We start from the raw sequence: 25,230 nt of genomic DNA, 5'->3' as shown, positions 1-25,230 counted from the left end.
AACATCGAATATGTGAAAACGATTAAACGGATTTACCCCGGTCAATGCGGTGTGAGTAATCAACGGATCATACGCTATAATTCACGTCCGTAGAATCAGCAAATAGAATTGAGGTTCGATAACTTGGGTTCTGCCGTATGCGGTGATAATCACGGACTGTCGCGACACAAATAACGACGTAAACCGGATCTCTTCATCGCTAGTCACATTGGGATAGAATTTCAAATTTATTTAATCACAGATACTTGTGACGTCAAATATACATTTTGTACATTAAATTAAATATTTTTTAAGAGGACGCTCTTTAGCTCTTGTTATATTTTCGAATGTTTTAAACATTTATTTCTTATTTAAAATGTAATTTTAATATTTTTTACAAATTTATATTCTTAAATATATTTTTCATTTTATTGTTTAGTCGTTTAGTAGATTATATGAAAACTTTAAGAGGTATAATTAAATGAAATAATAAGTAACGTGTATTTTTCAAAAGCGAGAAAGAATTATACAAGATACACTGAGAAAAGTGATCCGTTCAAAAAGTAACATACGGATATATTACCGATCTCTTTAATCGGGAAAACCCGATAAAGGCTAACATGACCGATTAAAAGTATTCGACTAGAAAATTCCAATCGGATATTTTCTGTTCGATTGTTTTTGATCAGTCATTTAAGCTCTTATTGTTTTTTTCTTTTTCGATTAAAGAGATCGGTAATGTCCGTTTATTATTTTTTGAATAGATTTTTGTTCCTTTTTTTCTCAATGTATGTATATAGAATTTATAAAGAGCACGTTACGATATGTTTGCGCCATTTCCTTTCAGAAAGAAAAGAATAATATTGTTTCAACGATGTGTTTATTTACAATGTAATTTGTATTCCTCGTGTAGAGCAATTTACGCGCAATTTCTTCTTTAGATGACCCGTAATACTGTTCGTGTATTGATACTCTGAAAATTTTTAACAAACTTCCAACACCGAGGGAGTGGAAGTTATATTACCGTTAATGGAATTTTCATCCTCGATAAATAAAGCGTAATAATATGTTTACATACGGTTTCAGCCGCACTCAATCAATTAATGTTAAAGATGGAGAAAGGTAACGTCGTATCTTTCGTCAATCGGCGAGGAAAAAAGGGGATCAAAATTCGATTTTGGACCAGACGACGTTTATCATGCAAATATAGATACGTGTAATGGGTCTGTGTTTGAATTTTACGGGCGAAGGCGCAGATTACGCGCCGGCAGGTATTACACATGGACGAAGCCTTCTTGTTCTCCGTGATTGTTCCTGCGTTAATGGGGGTTGCCTCTAAATTAATACACGGTTCGAGACAGCTCGCGATACTTGCACGGATACCCTCATCGTGAACGACCCGTGATTGCGGTACAGGAGTTGCGTGGAAATGATAATTCATGATATGGAGATGTCACATTCACGTGATCACTCGCAAAACGTGTCATCAAATTTAATGTTTCAAAAATTAATGTATATCATATTATATACATACGCACTTAATTTCACAGCGTGATTGGCACGCGCAGGCGGAGGAAGGGGAGGATATGCGTCGCTCCACGTCGTTGTAAATGCAATTCGCTCTTCTAAGTAGAATTAATTATAATTCAATGAATTATTCAGGAAACGCGGTGTCGATGCTGCTAGTTTCCGGTTTTTTTTTTCTTCTGCTTCTTGTCTTGTCACTTGAGCCGTTGCATGACATAAATAATAACGTAGCTGACTAGGTACTGGCATAGAAATATGGCCCGTTAATATTATGACCTCGACGATATCGATAACGTGACCCTTTGAGAATCGAGGGTTTGAAGGGGTGCGCTTTGACTCGCAGTCCCGAATGAACTGAAAGATTTTGTCGATAAAACGACGTTAATGCTGCTGAAAATTTGCCCTAAACCTTTGTTCACAAAATTATGAAGAGCTACGATGTTAGCTTCGAAACACAATACAAATTTAATGAGTATTCATTAATATATTAAAGGAATATAGAATATTTTTTTAAATACAGGCCAGATCGTCATGCACATACATACACAAATAAATTGCTTGGTAGTTAAACGTCTATTTTCTAAGCGCAATTTAATTAATGTATTACCTAGTCTAATACGACATTTTCACATTACTTGTTAATTTTTATTATATTTCTCTTTTCTGTTCAATTTAAAAGTCACACAAAAATAATGCAAAAATAACATAACGAAAGTACGACATTTTAATGAAAAAATAAATTAATAATTGAAAAGATAGGAAATTTCAAAGTTTATTGTGCAAACTAAATTTCGTGAAAATAATGACTTAATGTTGAACATTTATACAAACAGAATATTGCGGTGCGCTAAAATAAGTAAATGATAAAATAATTTGTAGGTTTGCATTTAACAACGTTAACTCGTCTTAGCATAATAAGAGACATAAATTCAACGAATGACTTGAAATGAATTCGGCGCAATTAGCTCTTTAGAACGAACGCGGGAAAATAATTTAACAAAGTACTTTACATAATGATAAAATTATTATAACAACGGTCATTCTCTCTCTTCGAGGTCTCTCGAGCCAGTGATGTTATTTAACAGTGAAGCTCACTTGACTCGATTGTTATCGTAGCGATCTTGAATTTATCTTCCCTCATTTTCGTCAAATGTTCGTGATGCTCAAAAAAAGACGCCGCATGGGGGAACTATATCAGCGACAGACGTCGTATATATTCCAGCAGGGTCGAAGCTTCTACAAAGCGCAAGTCCTAGTGAAGCAAAACTGCCGTCGCGCTATGTTGTGTCGTGCTTTGAACTGTTTATTGTTCGAATTATGAAGTGTCGGCGTAACGCATTTTCATTTTCGCGATGTAAAGGAAGAAAGAAAGAAAAGAAAACTATTCCTCGATTAGATAACACGCTTGACACATATGCGCGTTCTCGGCTGCACATGTCCGGCAGCAAAACATGTAAAAGTCCACAAAATCGACTAGAAAATTTTAATCACATGTATATAAAATTGTCCGCTTGATTGCAGAGGACAGAGGTGACCATGTACGCTAAACGTTGCGCAACTTTCACTCTCTTCGTCGTGATAGTCGTGATAGTCGGCCTTGTGAACGCCACTGAAAATTATATGGATTACGGAGGTGAGTTACCATTATTTCTCTCTATTCTTGCCGTTATTTCTTCTATCCATCTTTATTGTTTACGCGAAAACGTACAGTTGTTTGCAGAATAATCAGGTGCGATTTTCAGTTTCTTTAAAATAAACAATGTTTTATTTTTATTATTTATTTTTTTAATAGTAGAATAAATCAAATTTCAGAGAAGTTGTTGGGATTGATACGACATATTGGTTCGTATTTATGTTGCATTGAATGTACCGCGTAACTTTTTAGACCATTTCCGAAGTAAGCTCCTTAAATTCTTTTCTAAACTCATAGCAATATCAGTGACAATAAGCTTTTTATACTTCTTTAAAGCTAATTTTGATGAATTCCCGTAACAAACTTCTCGCTCTTTTGAAATGTAAATTCGCGTTTTTCCGAGCTATCCTCTCGAGTTATAAGTCTCATTAAAGTTTCACTCTTACTTGGAATGATAACATGTTTTGTATTCCATTACCGGTAATGTCGCGTATCAACGCGAGACCGTAGCTAGTGCGTCTCCTACTACGATAATTAATGATCGCGAAGGATGGCTTATTAAGCTGTCGGCTTCTAGATCATAGCGAAAAATGTAAGTCTAATTAAACCTTCCATCGCATTGCACTCGTTAATATGACAGTTTTCTCCTATTTATGTGATTATCTTTTCACACATATCTATAAAATAATTTATTTAGTGTAAATTTACGTAATTTACATAATAAAAGTAATTTTTATATTATATAGTATACATAGAATAACTTGCGCGTATACTTTTAATAATAGATTATCCGATCTTTATTGCATACAGAATTCTCATTTATATAAAATATTAAAATGCATATACTAGTTTTAGAATTACAAATAATTTAAGATTAAAAAACTTTTGGCCAAATTGTAGATAGATTTTAAACGAAGTTCTATTTATATATATATGTACATAAAAAAGAGATAAAATAATAAAATAAAATAGAACACTTTCACATATTATTTCAAACCCGGCATAAAGAGTTTGTCACAAAAAATTAATAAAAATCACTATAAAATATTATTAATGTACAAATATTTATATCCAATACTGTCAGTACATGGATCAACTTAACTAATAATTTAACCACAGAAAATTTAAATGTCAAGCTCAAAAATATACAAGTCCCATCTCAGAAAAAGAAATTAACAAAAAGTAAATAACTTTGACTATATCCAAGAGGATTAAATATTTATACTCACAAAAACTAAAACATTATTTTGTAATCCAATGTCAGTGAACACGGACATTTTTTCACTTGATGGGGATAATTTTACATTGCGATAAATAATGGCGTTCGATACGAAACGCAATTTATCCCAGGATGATTAGGAATTATGTAGTATTTTGAATGCAAGATATAGACTTATCCGATTCGATTATATTGATCGCCCTACTATCATCACTTTTATCGTTGTCCCGTATCGCACGTACGTTCGGTCAAATCTCTCTCCATTAAATAATCGCTCGTAAAAGAGAGCGGCGTTCTATCATACGGCTTCTCTTTCTGAGCAATGCCAAAATAATCTCATGACAACATCGCAGTTTCGGGCGAGTTATCCGTTGGGATTTTTTCGCTATAAGCGTTTCATCAATACATTTCACTCTTGCACGAACGAATTCCAGTGTGGTTTTCCCGCAAACCGCAAAAGCGTTCAGTCGAGCATTACAAACATTGATGTCAGCTCCACTTGCTGTAGTTGATATTTCGACAGTTTTTTTTCTCAATGAAAGCATCAATCTTCCTTCTCGAAGCACGGGATGTCATTGTAATTATTCGGTGTATTATTTATCGCATTGTCTGAAACTGTACGGGAGTGTTGGGGAAGCTCTTAGCAAAGGAAAGACTATTTAGCTTCATGGGGATAGATAAAATTTAATATAGATAAGATATTCCGTATATTACGACGCAAAAGGCGAAGAAGCACGTTACGACAGTCAACAGGTGCATTGGACAACCTCATCTATATTCGAACCCGGGCTCCGTTAATTTAATTTTTCTCGCGGAACAAGTAATTAGCGTTTGACGAGTGAAGATCAAAATACGGCAATGTATTTTATTTTCGTATTTTATGGCTGTTTTGCAAGAAACTAGAAGTTTATCCAATCAATTGTGCACGAGCTGCGGTTTAGAATTAAAAAAAAAAAACGCTCCAACATGTTTCACCGCGCGTCCTCGAATTTTACCACGCAAGTTTTTCATAGAGTTGAAAGGTGCCTATTCAATTGGAAAATGGTCCGCTGTGTCTACCTTTGTGGGATATTAAAACACGCGAGAAAATTTTATCGTATTCTTGCAAGGTCGGTATGCTCTGTTATAATAAAAAACTGCTACTCTGTTATAATAAAAAGAATCGCTTTTTTATTGATAAACTGGCCAAGTTTATCGAACCGTTATTTGAAAGTAATCAAAGAGATACGTAACATCTGCTTCAAACCCCTTTTATTCCAAACATTCCAGATCATAAATACATATTTTTACAACTCAAGACATACGCGTGTATTTATTATAAAATGTTAAATTAGTTTTATAACCACCACAATAAATAATAAAAGTTTTTTTAATGTAAAACAACTTTTTTAAAAGTTATTTTATATGTATTTTATATAAATTAACAAAAATACATAAATATAAATATAGGCCTTGTCATGTACTTTATGATTGACGATAGTTGATGAGCTCTCGCAGTTTAAAAAAAAATATTCGAAGAACATCTGCTATTTATAAATCTTATAGAAATACAATGCACCTATGTGCTTTAAAAAAAAAATGATACCGATACCAAAAGCGATAATAATTCTGAATACGTGCACGTCAAGGTAAAATGTATATACGTATGATAAACGATACGTCAGATAACGTCGCCATCATCTATAGAATATATGTATTTTTTCTATTTTTTTTTTTTTTATAGAACAACCTATGCGGATGAATAAAAGTGAATAATCGTTATAACGCGCGTTACCTACGATAGTAACCGTATAAATGCCCGCCGCCCCCAAACGCTCCCGTATAAACACCAATTCGTATGACCTTACGCGCCCATACGAAGAACGCTACTTATCGTAAAGTGGTTTAATGCCGCATAAAACGGACGTACTTGTAAAGCGTCATACTCTCTCTATTTTCCCGTAAAAACTGGACACGACCGTCGTACACGCACGCCTAATTTATATTCTTTCGAAGGGAAGATGAGCATCCGCGGAAGAGTTACGCTTGGACACCCGTACAGCACAGAGCACATCATTTCAATAATATTGATGCAACCATCCTGAAATGTCCTGCTATCAAATGATTTTTAATCCTAGAACGTCACACCGGGGTAGTTTTGTATCTCAGCGCGAATTTGAATTTATTTCCTAATTTACTAAATGAAGGAATCAACTCAGAACATCGAGAGGGACACTACCTGGCGTCGGAATGCAATTACTTTCCAAGCAGTAAAGTAAAGTACGTTTATATCCCAGTCTGCTGTATTTGTGTATACATTTTGTTCGAGTATCGCCATACAAAACACTGTGTTCTTTCCATCGACAAAAAGAATGGACTGAGCAGTGCGATAAACAAACAGGCGCTCGTCTTAGAAAGAGAGATCGGCTACGTTTGCGCGAGCTGCAATGTTCCTGTGTATGAAGGACCATACAGTGTCGCGTGTACCACTTGGAGTATGGATCATAAAAGCATTTTAATAATATATTTTGTATTACAAAATAAACATTTTTTATAATTTTATAACAAAATAAAAAAATTGATTGTATCTTTGTTCATTTTTTCGTTTTTCTTGGGTTTTTTCCACTTTTATTTATCAAAATAATTATATTTATTAAATAATATCTAAAATTCATTTTATCCCGATTTCAGATCTATCTTTTACCTTTCCAAAACTATTTTTTAATTCGTTAAAAATTAATAAAAATACAATAGGTTTTAAAAAAAATCTTATTTTTGCGATTTTTTCAAACTTTATATTGTTTAAATTCATTTTTAACTTATTTAATGTTAATTAATATTATTGTGGGTTAAATCATCGTCTTTGTAAAAAAAAAAAAAAAAACGAAGAGCATATTGCACAATGTTGATTTCAGTCCATCTGTTCAATGCAGAACGCTTTGGGAAGAAATAGAGTACATTTACAAATCCAGTGTGACGTTTGAAGCAAAAAAAATAGTTTACCGTTCTAGAATTAATAATGTTAAAAAATAATATGTTTTGTCTGAGTCGTAAGATAACGCGATGATGAATGCTATCGATGGAAAACTTGAAGATGTTATTGACAACAGATTCTATGGTCGCCAAAATAAACGTGCTTTCAAGATCTAAGCTTCTTCTGGCGATAACTCGTTAATACTTCAGTAGGAAAAATTTTTACGACTGTTTGAAGATTCGTTCGCAATATGAAATAACGTTAAATACAACTGAAATTGTAAATTATGCGATAATCAACACGCGAGTGAATTTAAGCTTCGTCATTTCATGAAAAGATTTGTCCACTATATTGTGACATCGATCAATATGTGTAAAACAAAAAAAATGTTAAATATTTTTCCTGTTGCTCGTTAATGTCAAAGTTATTTCTGGTCACGAAACATAGGATGATTAGTCTTGTACGTACACATACAAGCACATCGCATAGTTACATACGAATATATACGTTTATGTCTACAGAAGAAATACCAGAGAAAACGCCGGCGGAGAACATCCACGAATTGTACAGGCTCCTGTTGCAACGCAATACCTTGGACAACGGCTTCGGCGGCATCCCTCCGCAGCAATTGATGCTCCGGAAGTCGCTGCGATCGGCTTTGGCTGCGGGACATCTTCGGTACGGTCGTTCTGGACCACACATCTCTGTAAGTACTTATTTGTATTTTAGCAGCGACGATGTATAAATGTAGTTTTTTAGTGTTTTAATGTTCTTATTTTTCTTGAAATGAGTGTTAAGAAGGAAACACAGAAACTCTTAAAATAGATTAATTGTTTACATCTTATTTCACATAATAAAATATTTTGGATATGTAAATGACATTATTAAAATGTGCATTAGATTAATACAAAATTATAATTAGATATTATTTTTGCGTTAATCAATCATGAATTTATTTTATTTTAAGATCGTATCTTTCGAGACTATATATTTCAAAGGAGCAAAAAACAATAAAACTTAAACTTTAAATGTATACGTGTCAGAATATAATTTTATTTATAAATTTACTAATAATATACAAAATATTTATATAGAATGAAAAAATACATTAAAATATATAATATATAAAAGTATATCAGAAACAAAAAATGGTATATAAAATTATAAAATTATATAATAATTACAAGTTTGATAATTTTTATATAAATGACTGTAATCTGATACAAATGTACAAATCTAAAGTAAATTTAAAACATTATTAAAAGAGCAGGTTCTTATTAAAAAAGAAATTAGTTCCTGTTTTGCCTATTTTTAACGTGACGTAAGCCCAAGTTTTACGCAATGCGATGCGAAGAGATACTTAGATGCTTTATATAACAAAGTTGATATATCTTATTATGATTAGGTATTTATTATTATCGTTAAGTTAGGTTATTTATAGTTATACCGACAATACCTACGTTTGTCATAAGCACAAAAGTCTTATCTAAGAACACTAATTGTTAGCATATCTAAATATTTTAATATAGATTTAAGTATCTTATTTTTAGAACATTTCTCTCGTTCATAATAAAAAAAGTTTTTATAATGATTTTACAATAATTTCTTAAACGCATTTTTGCTGGAAAGGAACGGTTTATTTTTCGAGTATATATTTTAACTTATGAAAAATATTTAAAACGGTTATAAAACATTTATAAAATGTTTTTAAAAAGTATTTATGTTATCTGAATAATAGCCAGTATTAATTTATGAGTCATTTACATTGTTTAGCGGTTTGAGTTGTTTTATTAATGAGCTAACGGATTTGCCCAATTTATTGCGTCATTCAAATAATATTAAATTGATTAAAATTAATTAATTATATTATGTTCTGAAATCAAATTAAATCCTCTGTCCTACATATTTATTAACACCATTTTTTTTTAATTTAATGTACGGTTTAAAATTATAGCTACCAGCTACTTAGATAAGAAAAATATTGATATACAACAACGTGAGACAATAAAAAAAGACGATGCTAAAAAACAGAATTAGAAAAATTGTTATAACTTTTTGTAATGCTTAGTATATTTTCGTGACATCGGAATTCTCTTCAATGGATATGCTTGTTTGAATGAATTACCTTTGCTTCCGGAATGCGCACGGTTTAATTCATAATGCTTTTCGAGTCTCCCTTGCATTCTGTTCTTAATGCAGCGAGTATTCCCTGGGAGATTAATTTTCCCGTAATTAGTGAAAGTGACATAGCGAACTAAAGTGTGACGCGTGCATGCCAGTTGTCTCACAGGACAATAATATGGATTAGGGATTATAACATAGTAATTAAAAAAAATAAGAAAAATGTCTGTCTAACATATATTGTACTAAAACTAATCCGTTTAGTGTATTAAAGCGTTAATGAAAAAACATAGAATCTAATTACTCTAGATAATTACTGGAATCACAGAATCTAATTACTATTGATAAAATAATAAAAATAATAAAATACTATTCAATAAATAAAATTGATTTTATACACACCATGTAAAAGTTATGACAAGGCCAAAAAGTACATAATATTGTGCAGACCATTCTTCTTTTAATCATCTTTTTTCTAACTCTTATTTTGAAACAAATTTAAAATCTATTATTTGCAAGGTTTAATTAAACACTGTATTATTTTTAACAACATGTTATTTCTTGTTTGTATTATTTTTATTTTACATATATATATTATTTTAAATATTTTAAAAGAGGTTTACACTAACCATTTATATTTCTCTTTAATAAATGTTACGAAATATTCTTGGTTTACAAAAACAAAAACGTTTTTAATTATTCATGGAAAGCTAAAGCAATAATAAAATTCATTTCTTACAGCTTATATATGTTTCAAAAGCATTCCTGCACAGTTGGAAAATTTACGTTTAATACATAATAAATATGTAAAAAAGTAACATTATTAAAGATTATGTGTCAAAATTACAATATTTTTTTGTTATTTGTTCATAAATTGTATTATTATAATACTAAGAATTTGAATATTAATTTAAAATGTATAAATTAATACAATAATATTGTAATAAATATTATATGAACTTGGATATATTAAAAATTATTAATTAATTAAAAAACAACAATTTTAAGGAATAAAGTTTTAAGTTTTAACATAAATGTTTCCGAATAATATTAATTGTCTAGATACTAACACGTACGTGTCAAAATATACTAGATACACATTTTCAAAGAGAGATTGTACGTGAGGTTATACAAAAGAAATTAACAGAAAATGCTCGTGCGTTCTACGTCCTTACATGAATTAATTTATATATCTATCATCTCTCTTTTAATAAAATGCCAAGGCAAATATCCAACGAAATAAATTCATTTCGTTCTAGGGCATGCACTTTCCTACTAACGTAGGAAATGAGCAAACTACATTTTGCAGTTATACGATGTCGACGTACCAGTGTTGCGTTATGTGTTCGCTGAAAATAGGTGTGCTATGCTTGCTTTTATCATCGCTATATAAGTGTTTGAGTAGAGGAATGCAATTTTGTCTCGTAAAGATTCGCGTTTGAGAATGTGTTTTAATAAATCAATTTTACCTTTCTTTTCTGTTTCGATTTCGATTTTTGCTACATTACGCTCAGAAATTATGCGAAGGCGTGTATGACGCGAACGTTATGTGTGACATTACAAAGGTATGTGACCCCATTCATAACTTGCTACGCTCGGCTCAGTGATATATCGGAGGAAAGAACAGATACGGAATTTTCATCTTCTAAAGCCCGACAGAATAACATTATGACGCTCCACGTTTTCGACGAATCGTGAGATCTTTTTAATAGCAATATATCGTCACATCTGCACGTCGATGAACATTTCCCCTGACCAAGTATCCATATTTCCTCTTCCAAACGATGAGAGAAATTAATGATTCAATACCAATCTGATATTTAATAGTGTTGCGTAAACATTAGATAAACGAATTTATATTTCACTGATTTATTTCGTACATAGAGAAGGAGATCATATTCTGATCCTTGTATTATAGCCCTTATCTTCGTTATTAGTTGAAAAGTTCTCATAATTACTTATGAAATTATTTTAGTAGCCCCCAATTATGCAGTAGCGCTAATATGTCAATATATGACAACTGATGTGCTATAAGAGATTTTTACTTTTGAGCATTTTAAAACATTTTTCGCCATATAACACTAAATTACACATTTTTCTTATTCCTTTTAAACTTGAGTGTATTATCACACAAGTATATGTACAACATTTAAGTGTTCTTTTTTATAATTTAAATTGAATATCCTTTTTTGTTGTTTTATTCGATTACCTATTTCGAGTTATACAAAATTAAACAATGTAATATGAAATTTTGTTAATGTAGCCCCTTTAGGATGCTAACGTCTCAACAGACTTAAACTGCCCTTTTTGTACCAAAATAGTTATTAAATTGATTGTACTATTAATTTATAATTTACATGACATGTATTATATATTTTTAATATACTGCAGTCTACACTAAACAGATCATGTGTACTTGCATATATTCTGCAATATATTTTCTCTGTATTTTAATTACATATATAATCTTATAGCAAAACATTGTGTTTTTTAAACAAAATCGGTTTATTAATTCTACTATAATAAACTACATTATTATCTCTTCAATTCAATCAATGCCGTTACATTTTTACAAATAACATTCCATTAAATATTTTGTAATTTTCAGTCTAGAATTAATTAAACAACATATTGGTGAATGGAATTTATTATTAAGTCTTCAATTTAAAATTAACAAAGTTATTGTATAAAATGTAAATGGGAGCCACAATATCACCTTCTCCTCTATATTTATTTGCATCACATAGAAGATAACTGTGACTCACACAATTTTAAGACTCTCATTCAATCGAGATGTCTTTCTTTCTATAAGATTCTTGAGTATCTGTTCTGTATTTAATAGGGCAATATTTCGTCCCGGTATCGTGTGACTCGCGGCTAAAAGTAATGGCCAGAGACGAAGAGACTCGCGGGCGAGTAGATATCCCGGTGGCAAATTACAAATCACCGTAATAATTCAATAAAACTAACTTGTTCCCCGACGACACGAAAAGACAAGCGACTAGACTCACTTCCCGATGGAATTCGCGCGTTTAGATGTGTCACGAGGGGAGAACTTCTCGCGTTCCATCGCATTTGACAATTATTCCGCTCCTTTCTCCCACTCCGTAAAAAGTTCTTCGTCGAGGGCGCGATACCACAAACTTGTATGCCTTCGCAATCACGACGACGAGTACAAATTCTCCGAGAGTGACGTGACGCATTACTGAAATTCTTATCTATATTAGCGCGAAACCGCGTTGGTGGTATCGATCTGTCTGCGATTCAAATGACACGTGAACGTAATTCGCGAGAGAGACCACTTCTCTTTTCAGTATCGAGCGCACTTACGTGTCACACACGAAATGACGTAGTCATTAATAATAACGTTTCTTTTTTTGTAAACGTATACGACTCGACGTGCTCGAATCGAATCGACGTTCCAGCAAACATGATGACGTCGATTTGTCGTGAGTTTCTCATTAATTCTGACGTCATCAGTTATGTCATTATTGACTAAAATACAATGTTAATGGAACATAAAAATAACGTCGAAATGTCACATACCAATGACGTCGTTTAATTTCATCTGAATTCTTTTCAAATATAACACATTAAATAGATATATTAATAAAAGTTTTTTATCTTTTATATATAAATTATATATGACAAAACTACATTATTATTATGCAAAATACGTCATTAAATATCGCATATTTGAGACGATATATATACGTAATAATAAAACGTAATTAAGACATTAAACTCACATAAAAGACGTACATTGTGAGTCCGTGATCATAAAAATATGCATTTCTGACGTTATTAACATGTTGTGTTTGCTGAAAATGTTTATCTTAATGATACAAAATTGATGTATATTAAATTGTAATGACGTAGATTGTAATGACGAAGGAAACATTTTTCCTGATGAAAATTGGATTATATTTTCCTATTCAATCTTGCATAATTTCTTTCCTGATAAGATCGAATTAAATACCATTTATATAAAGCTCTTCTTTTCTTTACTCAGCATGCTTCCCCGAATTGCATTTGATTGTCTCAATCTATTCCCAATTGAGCACGTGTATACATTCGTTCAGCACAGATATAATAACCTATTGCTCTTTCTCAGATAGCACGTGTTAATATTTATAAATGTATACAGTTTCATAAAAGATTTCTAAGAAATAATAATTCATTAATGTGGTTCTTACGTTTTTATACAGTTAAGAGAGATTTATTTTTACTATTGCAAATAATATAATTTGCTTCATCTCTATAATAATATTATTTATTATATTATAATATTATTATCTACATTAGATTTCTTATCTTCATTTATTTCCTATATCCCATCAATTTTAAATTCTATTAATCGGTTTTAATTCTGACACGGTTAATAAAGAAATATATAATAAAGATGAAATCTAAAATACAGATAATAATAACAGATGACATTATTACAGATATATATAAATATATAACTACATTATTTATAATAGAAAAAATAATTCTTTCTTAATTATACAGAAACACAAAAAGTACGATTCATAAATTATAACTTCAGAAACGTTTCTTAATGATATTTCATAAAACTATTTTATCCTCCTGTCTCATGTTTTATAATTATCCGTGTATCGTCGCGCAAACACCGTTCAAATATTCCCTTCAGCTTTAATTTACCCAGCATCAACCCGGTATTCGGTTGCAGCGAACGGATCGCTATAACGCGCGCAATTAACTGAATTTATCACGGGTAATTATGTAATCTGCGCTCTTTTGGGATGTGTTACAGGCGAGAGCTTTGTCGAGACCCTTGGCTGCGGCGGGATACGACGACAACAATTAATCGGTGGTGCTGATCCAGGAACATCTTTCCGATTTGTTTCTTGATGAAAACGCGCGACTACCCTCTCTCTTGTACAGTATAATTTATGTCTAATTTATTATCATAGCGTTCCTTGTCTTAAGCGCGCGCTTCTCAGACCGACGAGGAAAGAAACGTCTTCGAAATTTTCGTGTCTCTTATTCTCTCTAAAAAAAAAGCGGTGCGGTAAAAACGATTTTGTCCTAGTTCAGTCATGATCTGTGTAATCGAGGCGATTGACTGATCGACGTGAAGAGAAACCGAGTTCACCATTGTTTGCACGCTTCATTTCTGCGCGCGTTAATCCGGAGCGACGCGACGCGTTCCTAGAACGACAATTTTATTTTTTCACATGGCAATCGATTCTTTCGCTCTGTATGAGATTTTGCTGGATTCATAACATGCTGTTCAACTTAAGAAAAATAACGTGTTTTATAAGATCCTTTCTGCGCTCGCTATTTTATCTCGTTGCCATTTCCACTAATTAGTTGCAGTGTTGTAAAAGGACACTTGGCCTAAGTCCTTCATACGATGTGGGATAACAATTTAAACGCTTCAATTGCTACGCACGTATTTTCTTTAACGTATTTAACGTACGAATTTCCTTTTTGTTTAATTACGTGCATCAGAGAGACATAGAAACTACTTTGCGCCCCATGCGTTATTAAGCAGTACAGCGAGTGTCCCAGACTTTCAAAGTGATTTGTCAACGACGCACTGAGAAGTGCTGAATTTTTTTTCTTTGAGTAAAATTAAAACGCTTTTTAAATTTATTATTAGCATTTAATATTTCAACAGTTTTATTTTAAAAATAATATGTGATTATGTATCACACTAGTTAATGTAACGCAATCCATTGGTTATTTTAAATCTTAATTTTCTCTTTTTTTATTAATTTTTTTTATAATTAATTTTCTCTAGAATAATCTTTGCAAAGACAAGAAATTTGTTATAAATTTGATCTAAAAGATTATTTCTGGTCATAATTCCGAGGTATGTTATAATTTTCAACAGCTGGCCTGTTGAAAGTTTGGTCCATCAATTGATTAATAGACGTAGTTTTACGATAAATGTGCCAAATAATATTGTTGTATTATAAAAAGAAAACATCTACATCATTTATGATGTATAAGTGGCACCCAATCGCTTACGTCGCCAATTGGCCAAATACGAAGTAAAATTTTCTGATTGGTTAATTCAGCGAAAAAACCCTAAGCATCGATAATTGTGAGTGGCTATGAATTAAACGCAATGTGGTCAAATAGAACGTTCTCATAATGTATACATATATATTGGAAACTATATGATATAACAATTTAAAATTTTCATGCGTAATGGGCATCGATCGCAAAACTTTGATGCAAAATGTGGATTGTTCATCGATATTAGTTATTCGCCACAAAAAGAGAGTCGCGTCTCAAGTATGTCGATATGTCAATTTGCAAAATTAAAAATAAATTATTATGTAACATTGTGTCACATTTATTCCTCTGCAGTAAACGTGTTCTAGAAAATTCTTGAACTCCCATGTGAATCCCATGGCAGAACACTTTTCATGGATATATTCGGTGAATATATTCAATGAATGTATCACCTATGAGTAGCAACGCAATCGTGTTAGTTGTTAATAAAATAATGGCAGTTTGACGTAGTAAAGTTTTGGTATTAATGGCGGCAATAATTTAAATAATGGGAAAAGAATAGGAGAAGAACGAAGAAACGCTTAATTCATGTCGCTAAAAGGATTTTCTCTCTTTTAGATAGATTAAAAAGACCGCAAAAACTTTCAGACAATAAAATTGGGATTAAAAACTTTCGATGACGGAAAAGTAGTTTATATGAACTTTACCGCGAAAAGAAATTGGCGACCGTTTATTTCTAAATGCATTATGTAAAATGTAAAAAATGCAGGCTACATTTTACCAAGATATTTTCGAAAGCTATAAATGCCAGCAAAATATTTTATAGGAAAAAACGTCTCTCTATGTAATATTTCCGAGGATCCGTTATTTTATTGGACGAATGTACATATTTGATTATATCGATGTATAACATAGAATTAACATTTGAGTCTATCGGATAAATTACAGGATATATTGCTGAACATTACGCGTGCAAATGACTTATTTAAAATGTGCTGACCTGACAAACGAGCAAATTCTTTTGATGGATTGCACCACTTCTTTATCTTCACGACTTAGATCCCCGACGTTCTTGAATTCCGGTCTTAGGAGAACCTGACTTCGTACACGCTCCAAAGTAATTGACAGAGGCATCGTTAATGCCTTTGACCAATTCGTTTTCTCGTAATTAGTCATAAACTGAAACATACACGATTTATTCGCAACGCGTGTGCTAATTATGAATGTGCGAAATGATAGAGTAAAAATTTTCGTATATAATTACATAGGAAACTTGTCTATATCTGTTATAATATCTGGTGTTATATAATTACGCATAAATATATGTGATTATATTTACTCTGCTATGTCGTCTTTGAAAAGTGAAACTCTTATCCTGAGATTCAAACCCCACAACACGCATGTACAATACAAAGCATGATTATATAATTACATTATTGTGTACACAATCGTAACTGTATACACAGTATGAAGTGACATGGACACAAATGGAGATAAATTTTGCATACAATCATATATAATATATATATAATAATCCTATATGTAGTCATATATCATTATATATGAAATTTTTTACTCGAGAAGCACAGCGATAGTCCGTATCGAAGGTCCATATTTATCGCCAGATAACGTAACTTTACTAACTTGATCAAAGCACGTGTCCTCGATATGAAACATTATATGTGTGAGAGGTTTCACGATGGGCGAGATGTCCGGCAGATTGAGAAAATCTATCTGCTTGCTCTCCTCGCTGCGACGTAAATTGTCTAATACCCAGTCGGACGCTCGAACTAGATACTCGTATGCAATCTGCGATACATAAAAGATCATTTATGAACACTGTTCGGTCCGTCAGTTTCGCACGTGACAAATGAACGAGCATTTCCAGTGACAGTTGATTTACTCACTTTTAAAGAACGTCGCCCGATATTCGTGAACAACAATTCGTCCGTATAAGTCTCGATGACGCAAGCCATGTTCTGTAATTCGCCGTTTCTCGGATTCTGATTCTCCTTCTTGAGGCTGTAATAAATTTCTTTTTCCTTTCTGTCTTCACTTAGATAAAATAAAATAAAAAGTTTAAAGCATAATTGACATTAAATTAGACAGATATCATCAAGTTATTGAAGCAATTACGTTACTTGTTTGAATCTTGCAAATTTCATTTCTTAACAATTTTTATTAAATGTTAAGCTTGGGGAAACTGAAGCTTTATTATAATACAAAGCTCATCTAACAATCTCTTGCAGACATAAACTTGTGACAACGACATGAAATTATACGTGTGGCATAATATAACTTTTATCTCATTTCAAAGCGCAATTTATTTGTGTATAAATAAATAAAACATGAGGAATAATTCAACACATTTAACGTTGTAACATAATGTAAATTCAAGCTGTAAATTTAATTTATAATAATACGTATTATCACGTATACTTTTAAATATGGAATATAAAACATGAGATGTAACAACAGGTTTTATCCCAAGTCCTTGTAACATTTTATAATACATTTTTAAATTAAAAGCACGTGATTCTCCGCAACTACTTAACAAAATAATGCAACAGATCTTGCATTTTGATCAACAAACTCTTTTTAAGAAGCTACAAATACATGCTTCTTTTGTAGTATCTCCGCTAACAATTTAACAAAATTGAAGAAAATTAATTGTTTATAAAAACGCCATATAAGAATGCCACTATTTTTATCAGCGCTAACTAAGGATAATATAATTATAAAGGAACTCACCTGTTCTCTACAAGAAACACGAAGGCGTCTATCTGCGACGTGTGCTTATTGTCCTCGTCGATGCTGCAAATCGCTTCAGCGAGCGCCGTTGCGGCGGTAGATCTGTCGTAGGGATTGAACGGACTCAGCTCGCAGCACGTGTCCCCGGAAACCGATGTACCATGGGATTCGTTCCTGCCCTTCGCGGACACGTCCAGAAGGGTAGAGTACAGAGCGGCGCACAAAACCTGGAGCAACACGTTGCCACCGATCGGCCGACAGTGCGCGGGGATGTTGTCGTTTAACGCGAACGCGGCGCGTAAAACTGGAGTCAAGGCGGTCACGTATAACTCGGCGAAGCAGCCAATCGCAAGGGACATGGCTTGATATATACTGGCACCTGTCTAAAGATCATTTTCAAAAATTTATCTAAACGTTGTAACTCGCGCTGTTATATACATGGTATTCATCGAACCTGATAATTTTATTTATTTCTAACGAAACACGTGGTGACGTACGATTTCGACGTTATTTAAAATTTTGACGAGGGACTAAAAATGATTAACGTTGTAGAAAAAATCTAAAAAAAATCTTTTTAAATGTTGGAATATTATTTGAATTATATATCAATTACTTTCGCGGCCTCCAAAAGCACCTCGGCCACCGGCTGCATCATGGTCTTCAGCGGCTTTATCAGCGCATTGAGCCAGGGTGGCCGCGACTGATTCCAAACCTTCAAAATAATAAATGAAAATTACGTACTACGCTTATATTAATGTGTGGAACGTTTTCATGCAAACTGTAATAAACTAGAATATTTAAAAGCTTGACAAAATTAGGGTAAACAAATATTCTCATAAAATTATTTTTATCTCCAAAAGGACTTTATCTGTAAAGACTTTAATATTTTTTTTTTGTAAAGATCTTTTTAAAATTATATTATATATGAGAAACTTGAGAAATGCTTTTTCTTTTTCCAAAATTACTCAGAAATCTAGCTTTATATATCTCGACATTTGTGCATTTTATATTATCTTTTCATATTTTACATATAATTTCTTTCTTTGTTTATTAGAAAAATATCGTCTAAATTATCGTCATGTTAAATTCATTCATATATACATTACGTTCAAATTGTATTTTTAAAAAAAGTGAATGTAAATTTACACAATTAACTTTTCAAAAAATGACATTTCGTAAAATCACGCGACCTGTTGTCTATCCAAATAAATGAACCAGTTTGGATCTTGCTTTAGCGCCGGTATAATTACGTGCTCCGGTTCATTAACGGTTATCACCAATACGTGAAATAAGCTGTATAATGCCAGAGCCGAAGTTATTTTTAGAGCTTTGTCGCACGCCGACCCGCTGCATAAGAAACCGCTGCAACTTTTTTCGCCTTTCTTCGATTTGTCAGCTATGTCGCTGTCATCTACGCATGTAACGCCCACGTTCTGCCGTACTAAGGTCTTCAGCAACATCCTAGCCACAGTGTAATTGCTCATCGATATTACCTGCAAGCAGTAACTTCTAGATCTAAAAATGAATAGCTTCGTTAGTGTAGCTCATGTCAGTAAACACCTTCATCAATTGAGGCCAGTTAGGTTGAGGCTGATGCCTCAAAACGTTCAACTCAAGAATGACAACTTTATCCTCGGATAACGTTATAATGTCAGCGAGAGAATCAATCGCACTTAATCCTAATAAATTTGGAGCGCATATCAACAGCCAAGGAGCAGGACCACGTCGAGGCCGCAGAATTGTCAGATTTTCTAATCCGTGTCGAAAGATCTAAATAGCAATTATAGTTTTGTTGTTAAAAATGTAAAAATACCTTTCCTGTCGCATTACATATACAAAGCGAATTTTATTAATAAGAGAAAGCCCTTCGCTCGAAAATTTAAAAATTTAAAAATTAGCAATACATAGAAAATATCTTGATATATAATAGATATTTTTTTACTGTGCCTGAGTTCATGCTTAAGACGTAAAATTAACTCCGAAAAATTGGTTCACTTTATGTTTTTGCTTTTTTTACTAACAAAAGATAATAAAATAGAATTTCATAGAAAAAACATCTTATGTATCAATTAAAAAACTTATTACGTAAATAATTAATAATTCAAATAGCAAATAATAGTTTATTACATTGTATCCGGATTTTCTTTATATATATTGCCAAAATTTTATAATTTCTACAATTTTCGAATTGGAAATTTTCTCTTGTAAGTTCTATATAAACATGATTTTTTTCTCTTCATGCACAATTTTATACAATCTTGATATATATTATAGTCAATATACATTAATTAATAAGTATATATTGATTTAATTATTTAATAAAAAAAAGTATTTCTCTTTTGCAGCTGTCTAGAAAACATCCAATGCTTGCAGAAGTACCTGATACAATTCTTTGAGAGGTGTGCCTCTAAGCAACAAACAGATCAACAGTTCATTACATTTTGCATGTATATCTCTTATCACTGTGGGCAAGTTGTTCGAACGTGCTCCAATCATTCCGTCGCTGTCGACACAGGCACCTAAAGCGAGATAGCCTGTGCAGCAAAGCACGTTAAAGGCGTCCGACCAAAACTGTTCGGACCGTGCCAGTGTCGGTCGCCCCTGTCACAATTTCATTCTTAAATTTCTATTCCGATTACTCGGACCATACCCAAATATCACGTTTCAATAGATCGTAGATGAATGAGTAATGTATGCAAATAATAAAACATGCGAGAGTAACGTACAAAAACTGGCTTTACATTCATTTTAAATAAAAAGCTCGCGTTTGTAACTCATAGCGATAACGATAAAACATTCGATGGAGATAAAAGAACAAGAAAATAAATGGGGAGATTAATCGGAACTAGTCGCGAGATATCTCGTGGCCTTACGTGAATGAATCGCGTAGTTATGATAGACAGAGATTCATTTAGCATCTCTGAAAATACGCGCTGTGCCATCTTAGGCGAGACTGTGTTCCATAAATCCGCCTTAGTACCTGGAAATATTAGCATATCGTTTTTGCAAAATGTTGCATCGCGTAGCATTATAAATCTACCTTTACAGACTATCAATTCTGAAGAAATTACAAAAAAAGAAGTTTCACCTTGCATATACAGCCACCACATCTGTATAACGTAGGAGCATCGCTCCCTTTCAAAGAATGGTTTGTTGCTGTGCCAGCTGAGAGAGTCTGCCTCATTGAGAATGTATAAGGAGATTAATCGACAGTGTAGATCGAGCAACCTCTCTGCCACGGCTTCGGCCATTTCGTGGAATGCTTTGTGAGACTTATTAATCTTTTCGCTATTAGAAAAAAAAGCGTTGACAAAAGTCGAATATTTGCATTCAAGTTATTGAACTTTAAATACGAAAAGAACTCATAAATATAATAAAAAGCTATTAAATTTAATTCCATGTTAAATTTCAAGTACAACAGGATTATAAAAAAAAAACGTGTAATATTTTACAAATTTTTAAGATCAGTGGTTACAATTATAAATCATAAATATATGTTAATTCTATTTATTTATATTTACGTTTCATCTTTTATATTTTAATTTTTATTTGCAATATTCTTTATTTTATACTTGTATAATGTACTAAACGATAAAAAAATGTCATACCGTTAAGAATTGTGTGATTATAAATATTATCTCTACAGATAGTTTTTTCACAAAAAAATTGTATAATTAAAAAACGAGAGATTACATAAAATTAAACAAATATATAGCTTATATAATGTAAAACACCTTGATTGAGAAGAGATTGTTCCTTTTGCTTGTTGATTGTAACACCACAAACAGTTACGTATCAATGCCGCTGCCCCCAAAGTAGCGGTGAGCACAGTGAGATCGGCGTGATCCAAGGATTCCTGAATCAACATGTGCAGATGTTCTAAAAAAATGAAAGTTTTACACACTACTTCACCATTCTTTTTGAATATTTCTAGTGTTTAAGTCCAAATCGTGCAATTATAAAAACAACAATTTGACGATCTTGAAAGAGGTTTTTAAGAGAATTAAATTTCTACGAACATTGTCTAATTTCGTAATTTTTAAAAGTAAACTTTTTGCTACTTAATACTCATTAGAATATTAATAGAAACTTGTAATGTTATTAGAAATGTCAAGTTTCTGCTAAAAAATGATTTAATTTCTACAAGGATATATTTTTTTATATTCTCTAAAGCAATTTTAGAGCAATTTTATATATCAAAGTTCATTTTATAATACAATATATCATTTTTTTGTATATGTATGTGTTATTAAATTTCAATGATATTTTTCGTAAAAATTACTTAAAACAATTGATGCCAATATTCAAAATATAATTCTATTTATAATTTTATGATACGAAAAGCTTTTGAATAATTAGATTATATACACGTATAATTTGTTATTGCAAAAATATAGTTTTTATTTATAATTAAATTTCAATGCAGGTTTTTTATGATCTTTTAATCAAGCTGACGTTCTTTTCTTATTTCCAAGTATCTGTTTGCTTTTTTCCTTTCTTCATTGACTTATTTAATTTATATTTATAAAGTTATGTTTACACTTCTCGTAACTATTTTTTTTTTACATTAAACATATCATACAGCATATGAAATTCATCATAAATACAATTATATCTCAAATTCAAATTATATATACAAAAATCAATTTCAATACATATCTTTGAATTAACAATAATGTTAAAAAGAAAAGTATTCAACTGTTAATAAAAAAACAAATGTACAAAAATTTGCATTTACAACAAATGCAATTTAATATAAAAAAAGTCGAATTTATAATTCTTTTTTTAGCAATTTTTTAAAATCTCTCTTTGCAACTCTCCCTTTAGTTTTCTTTTAGTATATATTTTTTTGGTATATATTTTACAGTATATATTTAAAATATTATATATCAATATTTATTTTTTTCTTATCATCGGAATAAAGTGTACCTAGCAATTGCTCAGCGGTGTCGACAACGAGCAGGATAAATTCAGATGGGTGAATCCGTTTAATAGCACCATCTTCGCTGTCAATGCTGGACGCATTTCCGTTTCCGGCAGAACTCAAACCGGAAGCGCGTTTAAAAGCGGCTACGAAATCCGCTTCCCACCAAGTGACGATCTTAATTGCGGCGAATGAGGCGTGTCGGGGAAAATCGAGCTTACCACCGCTGATTCGAATACAGAGAGGTTCTCTCAAAACTGTTTGCATCTCCTGTATCGAAAACCGTCATATATTGATGATGCACATATAATTTAATAAGCAAGAAATATTAAAATAACATTGTAAAACGTTGATTTTATATTTACTTTTTAAACGTTTTAGAATAAAATTGTATAAAATTTTAAGTGTTGAAATGTTGAAATATTTTAAAAACATTATTTCCAAATTATAGTCAAAGTTTGTTCGGGTTGGTATGTTCGAGCCATCTTCGATTAACAAATCGGCCAATTAAATTTAAGAATATATTATAGTCAACTGCAAAACTTAAAATTAATTAAAGGAATACTTGTTTCTACATTTTCTGCAAATCATTTATTGCAAATCATCACTGGCGACTTTCAAATTATACCGTTGACTTTGTTATTTATTTATGTAAAAGTAAAATATAATACTTCAATATTTTATTTTTGAATTTATTTTATAAATAATACGTTTAATTAAAATAATCAAGAAATTAGATTAGAGATGATCAACTTTAAGTTTTGGTCATAAGTACAACATATTTGAAATGTTACGTTACTAAATATTGTTATAACAATATGACAGTAATAATGCTTACTGACAAATTTATGGACGCGCAAATTGATTCGATTTAACTTAAAAAATAAATAACATTACTTGCACGCGAGATAACGGCATGTAATAATGACAGAAAACCGAATTGCTCGATTTGCATCTGTTTATGCGTCACGCTTCTCAATTTTCGAGAGATCATGGCCAATAAATTAATCCATCTTCGTAATAAAATCACGTCATGTTACGCGGCAAACAGATTAATTTCGAAACAGCGTGCTTCTAATACGTTTTGTGCACACTATCACACCTATTAGGCCTATTTTTATTTCATCGATTAATCAATCACATTATGCGCAAATACAACTTTGTTTTGTAAAAACTGTATTTACGCATAATGCGATTAATCAATCGATGAATCAAAAAACGTCTATAATCTATGTTGTTCGTGTTGAAAGCGCCAAAGATATCAAGTTCTCGAGAAAAAAAAACGATATAATAAGTTCTATTAAATCACTGTGTGCACAATATAAAAATTACACTAACAACAAATGATTTATCGATTAATTAGTACCTGGTAATATTGCATATCCCGTTGCAACAAAATTCTTACACGATCGACTAAATTCCCATCTTCCATAATCTCCATTTTTGTTTTCTGTCGAATGATACATAAAATAATTACGTGTTCATTTGAACGGTAGAAATGTGCGAATCAAAATTTTTTGATGCCAAATAGAATCAAATCGACAAAATTTTATTTGAATCAAAGCGAATTAAATTATTAAAACAATTTTCAATTAAGAATATAATTATTGTTAAATTCAATTTTAAGACATAAATATAATGAAAGAATACTTAAACAAGAAAAATATTATATATTATCATTTCAAATAACTCTATAAAATTGTCAACTACATTAATTATATAATTATATAATTTATATTCGAACTATTTAAATTCGAAATTTTTGAATAATTTGAATTTATATTTAAATCTAGTACGAAATCTAATTTGAATTTTGAATAGTTCGTAATAGTTCACATATCTTTATTGAACAGTCTTACTTGGTTGGTTTGTTATGCATAATGTTACATGTGCGCAAGCAAATTTTATGTGATTTTCTTTTCATTAAATTTCTATAAATTTCTATTAAACTAAAATTGAAAGCAATCCTTGGATGCAACAAAAAATTATTTAAATCTCATTTTCTTTTATGTCACTCTTCGACAAATGCTAATGTTGATTTTGCAAAACTTCGATAAAATGCGTAATTACCCAACTTAAAAAATTAAAACTATTTAGACAAATTAAAGTAAGTAAATATTAAAATCTAACCC

The 25,230-nt window shown here is 31.5% G+C and overlaps 2 protein-coding genes across 3 annotated transcripts in view; one reads left to right on the top strand and one right to left on the bottom strand.

Annotated features, from left to right (window-relative positions):
- LOC105838249 (short neuropeptide F) overlaps window positions 1-15,750 on the top strand; it is a 20,653-nt gene extending 4,903 nt beyond the window's left edge. Inside the window, exons 2-5 of one of the 2 annotated variants that reach the window (XM_028194655.2) lie at window positions 3,028-3,139; window positions 7,833-8,017; window positions 10,692-10,791; window positions 14,210-15,750. In XM_028194655.2, coding sequence (XP_028050456.1) covers window positions 3,043-3,139; window positions 7,833-8,017; window positions 10,692-10,791; window positions 14,210-14,307 — 480 coding nt within the window. In that variant the 5' untranslated portion in view covers window positions 3,028-3,042 and the 3' untranslated portion in view covers window positions 14,308-15,750. The remainder of the gene's footprint in view (window positions 1-3,027; window positions 3,140-7,832; window positions 8,018-10,691; window positions 10,792-14,209) is intronic. The other variant, XM_012683681.3, reaches the window with a different exon arrangement.
- On the bottom strand, window positions 15,460-25,230 carry LOC105838238. The gene is made up of 13 exons (XM_012683656.3): window positions 24,465-25,230; window positions 23,104-23,368; window positions 21,909-22,053; window positions 21,263-21,462; window positions 21,048-21,154; window positions 20,554-20,775; window positions 19,735-19,944; window positions 19,365-19,667; window positions 18,788-18,886; window positions 18,175-18,557; window positions 17,331-17,445; window positions 17,068-17,232; window positions 15,460-16,602 (listed from the first exon to the last, which is right to left on the bottom strand). Exons 1-13 carry the CDS (start codon window positions 24,537-24,539, stop codon window positions 16,405-16,407), a joined length of 2,487 nt encoding a protein of 828 aa, XP_012539110.2. The 5' UTR covers window positions 24,540-25,230; the 3' UTR covers window positions 15,460-16,404.

This window comes from Monomorium pharaonis, chromosome 2 (genome assembly GCF_013373865.1).
Source record: "Monomorium pharaonis isolate MP-MQ-018 chromosome 2, ASM1337386v2, whole genome shotgun sequence".
Lineage (NCBI taxonomy): Eukaryota > Metazoa > Arthropoda > Insecta > Hymenoptera > Formicidae > Monomorium > Monomorium pharaonis.
The sequence above is the reverse complement of the archived record's forward strand: the minus strand, read 5'-3'. Positions and strand labels throughout refer to the sequence as shown.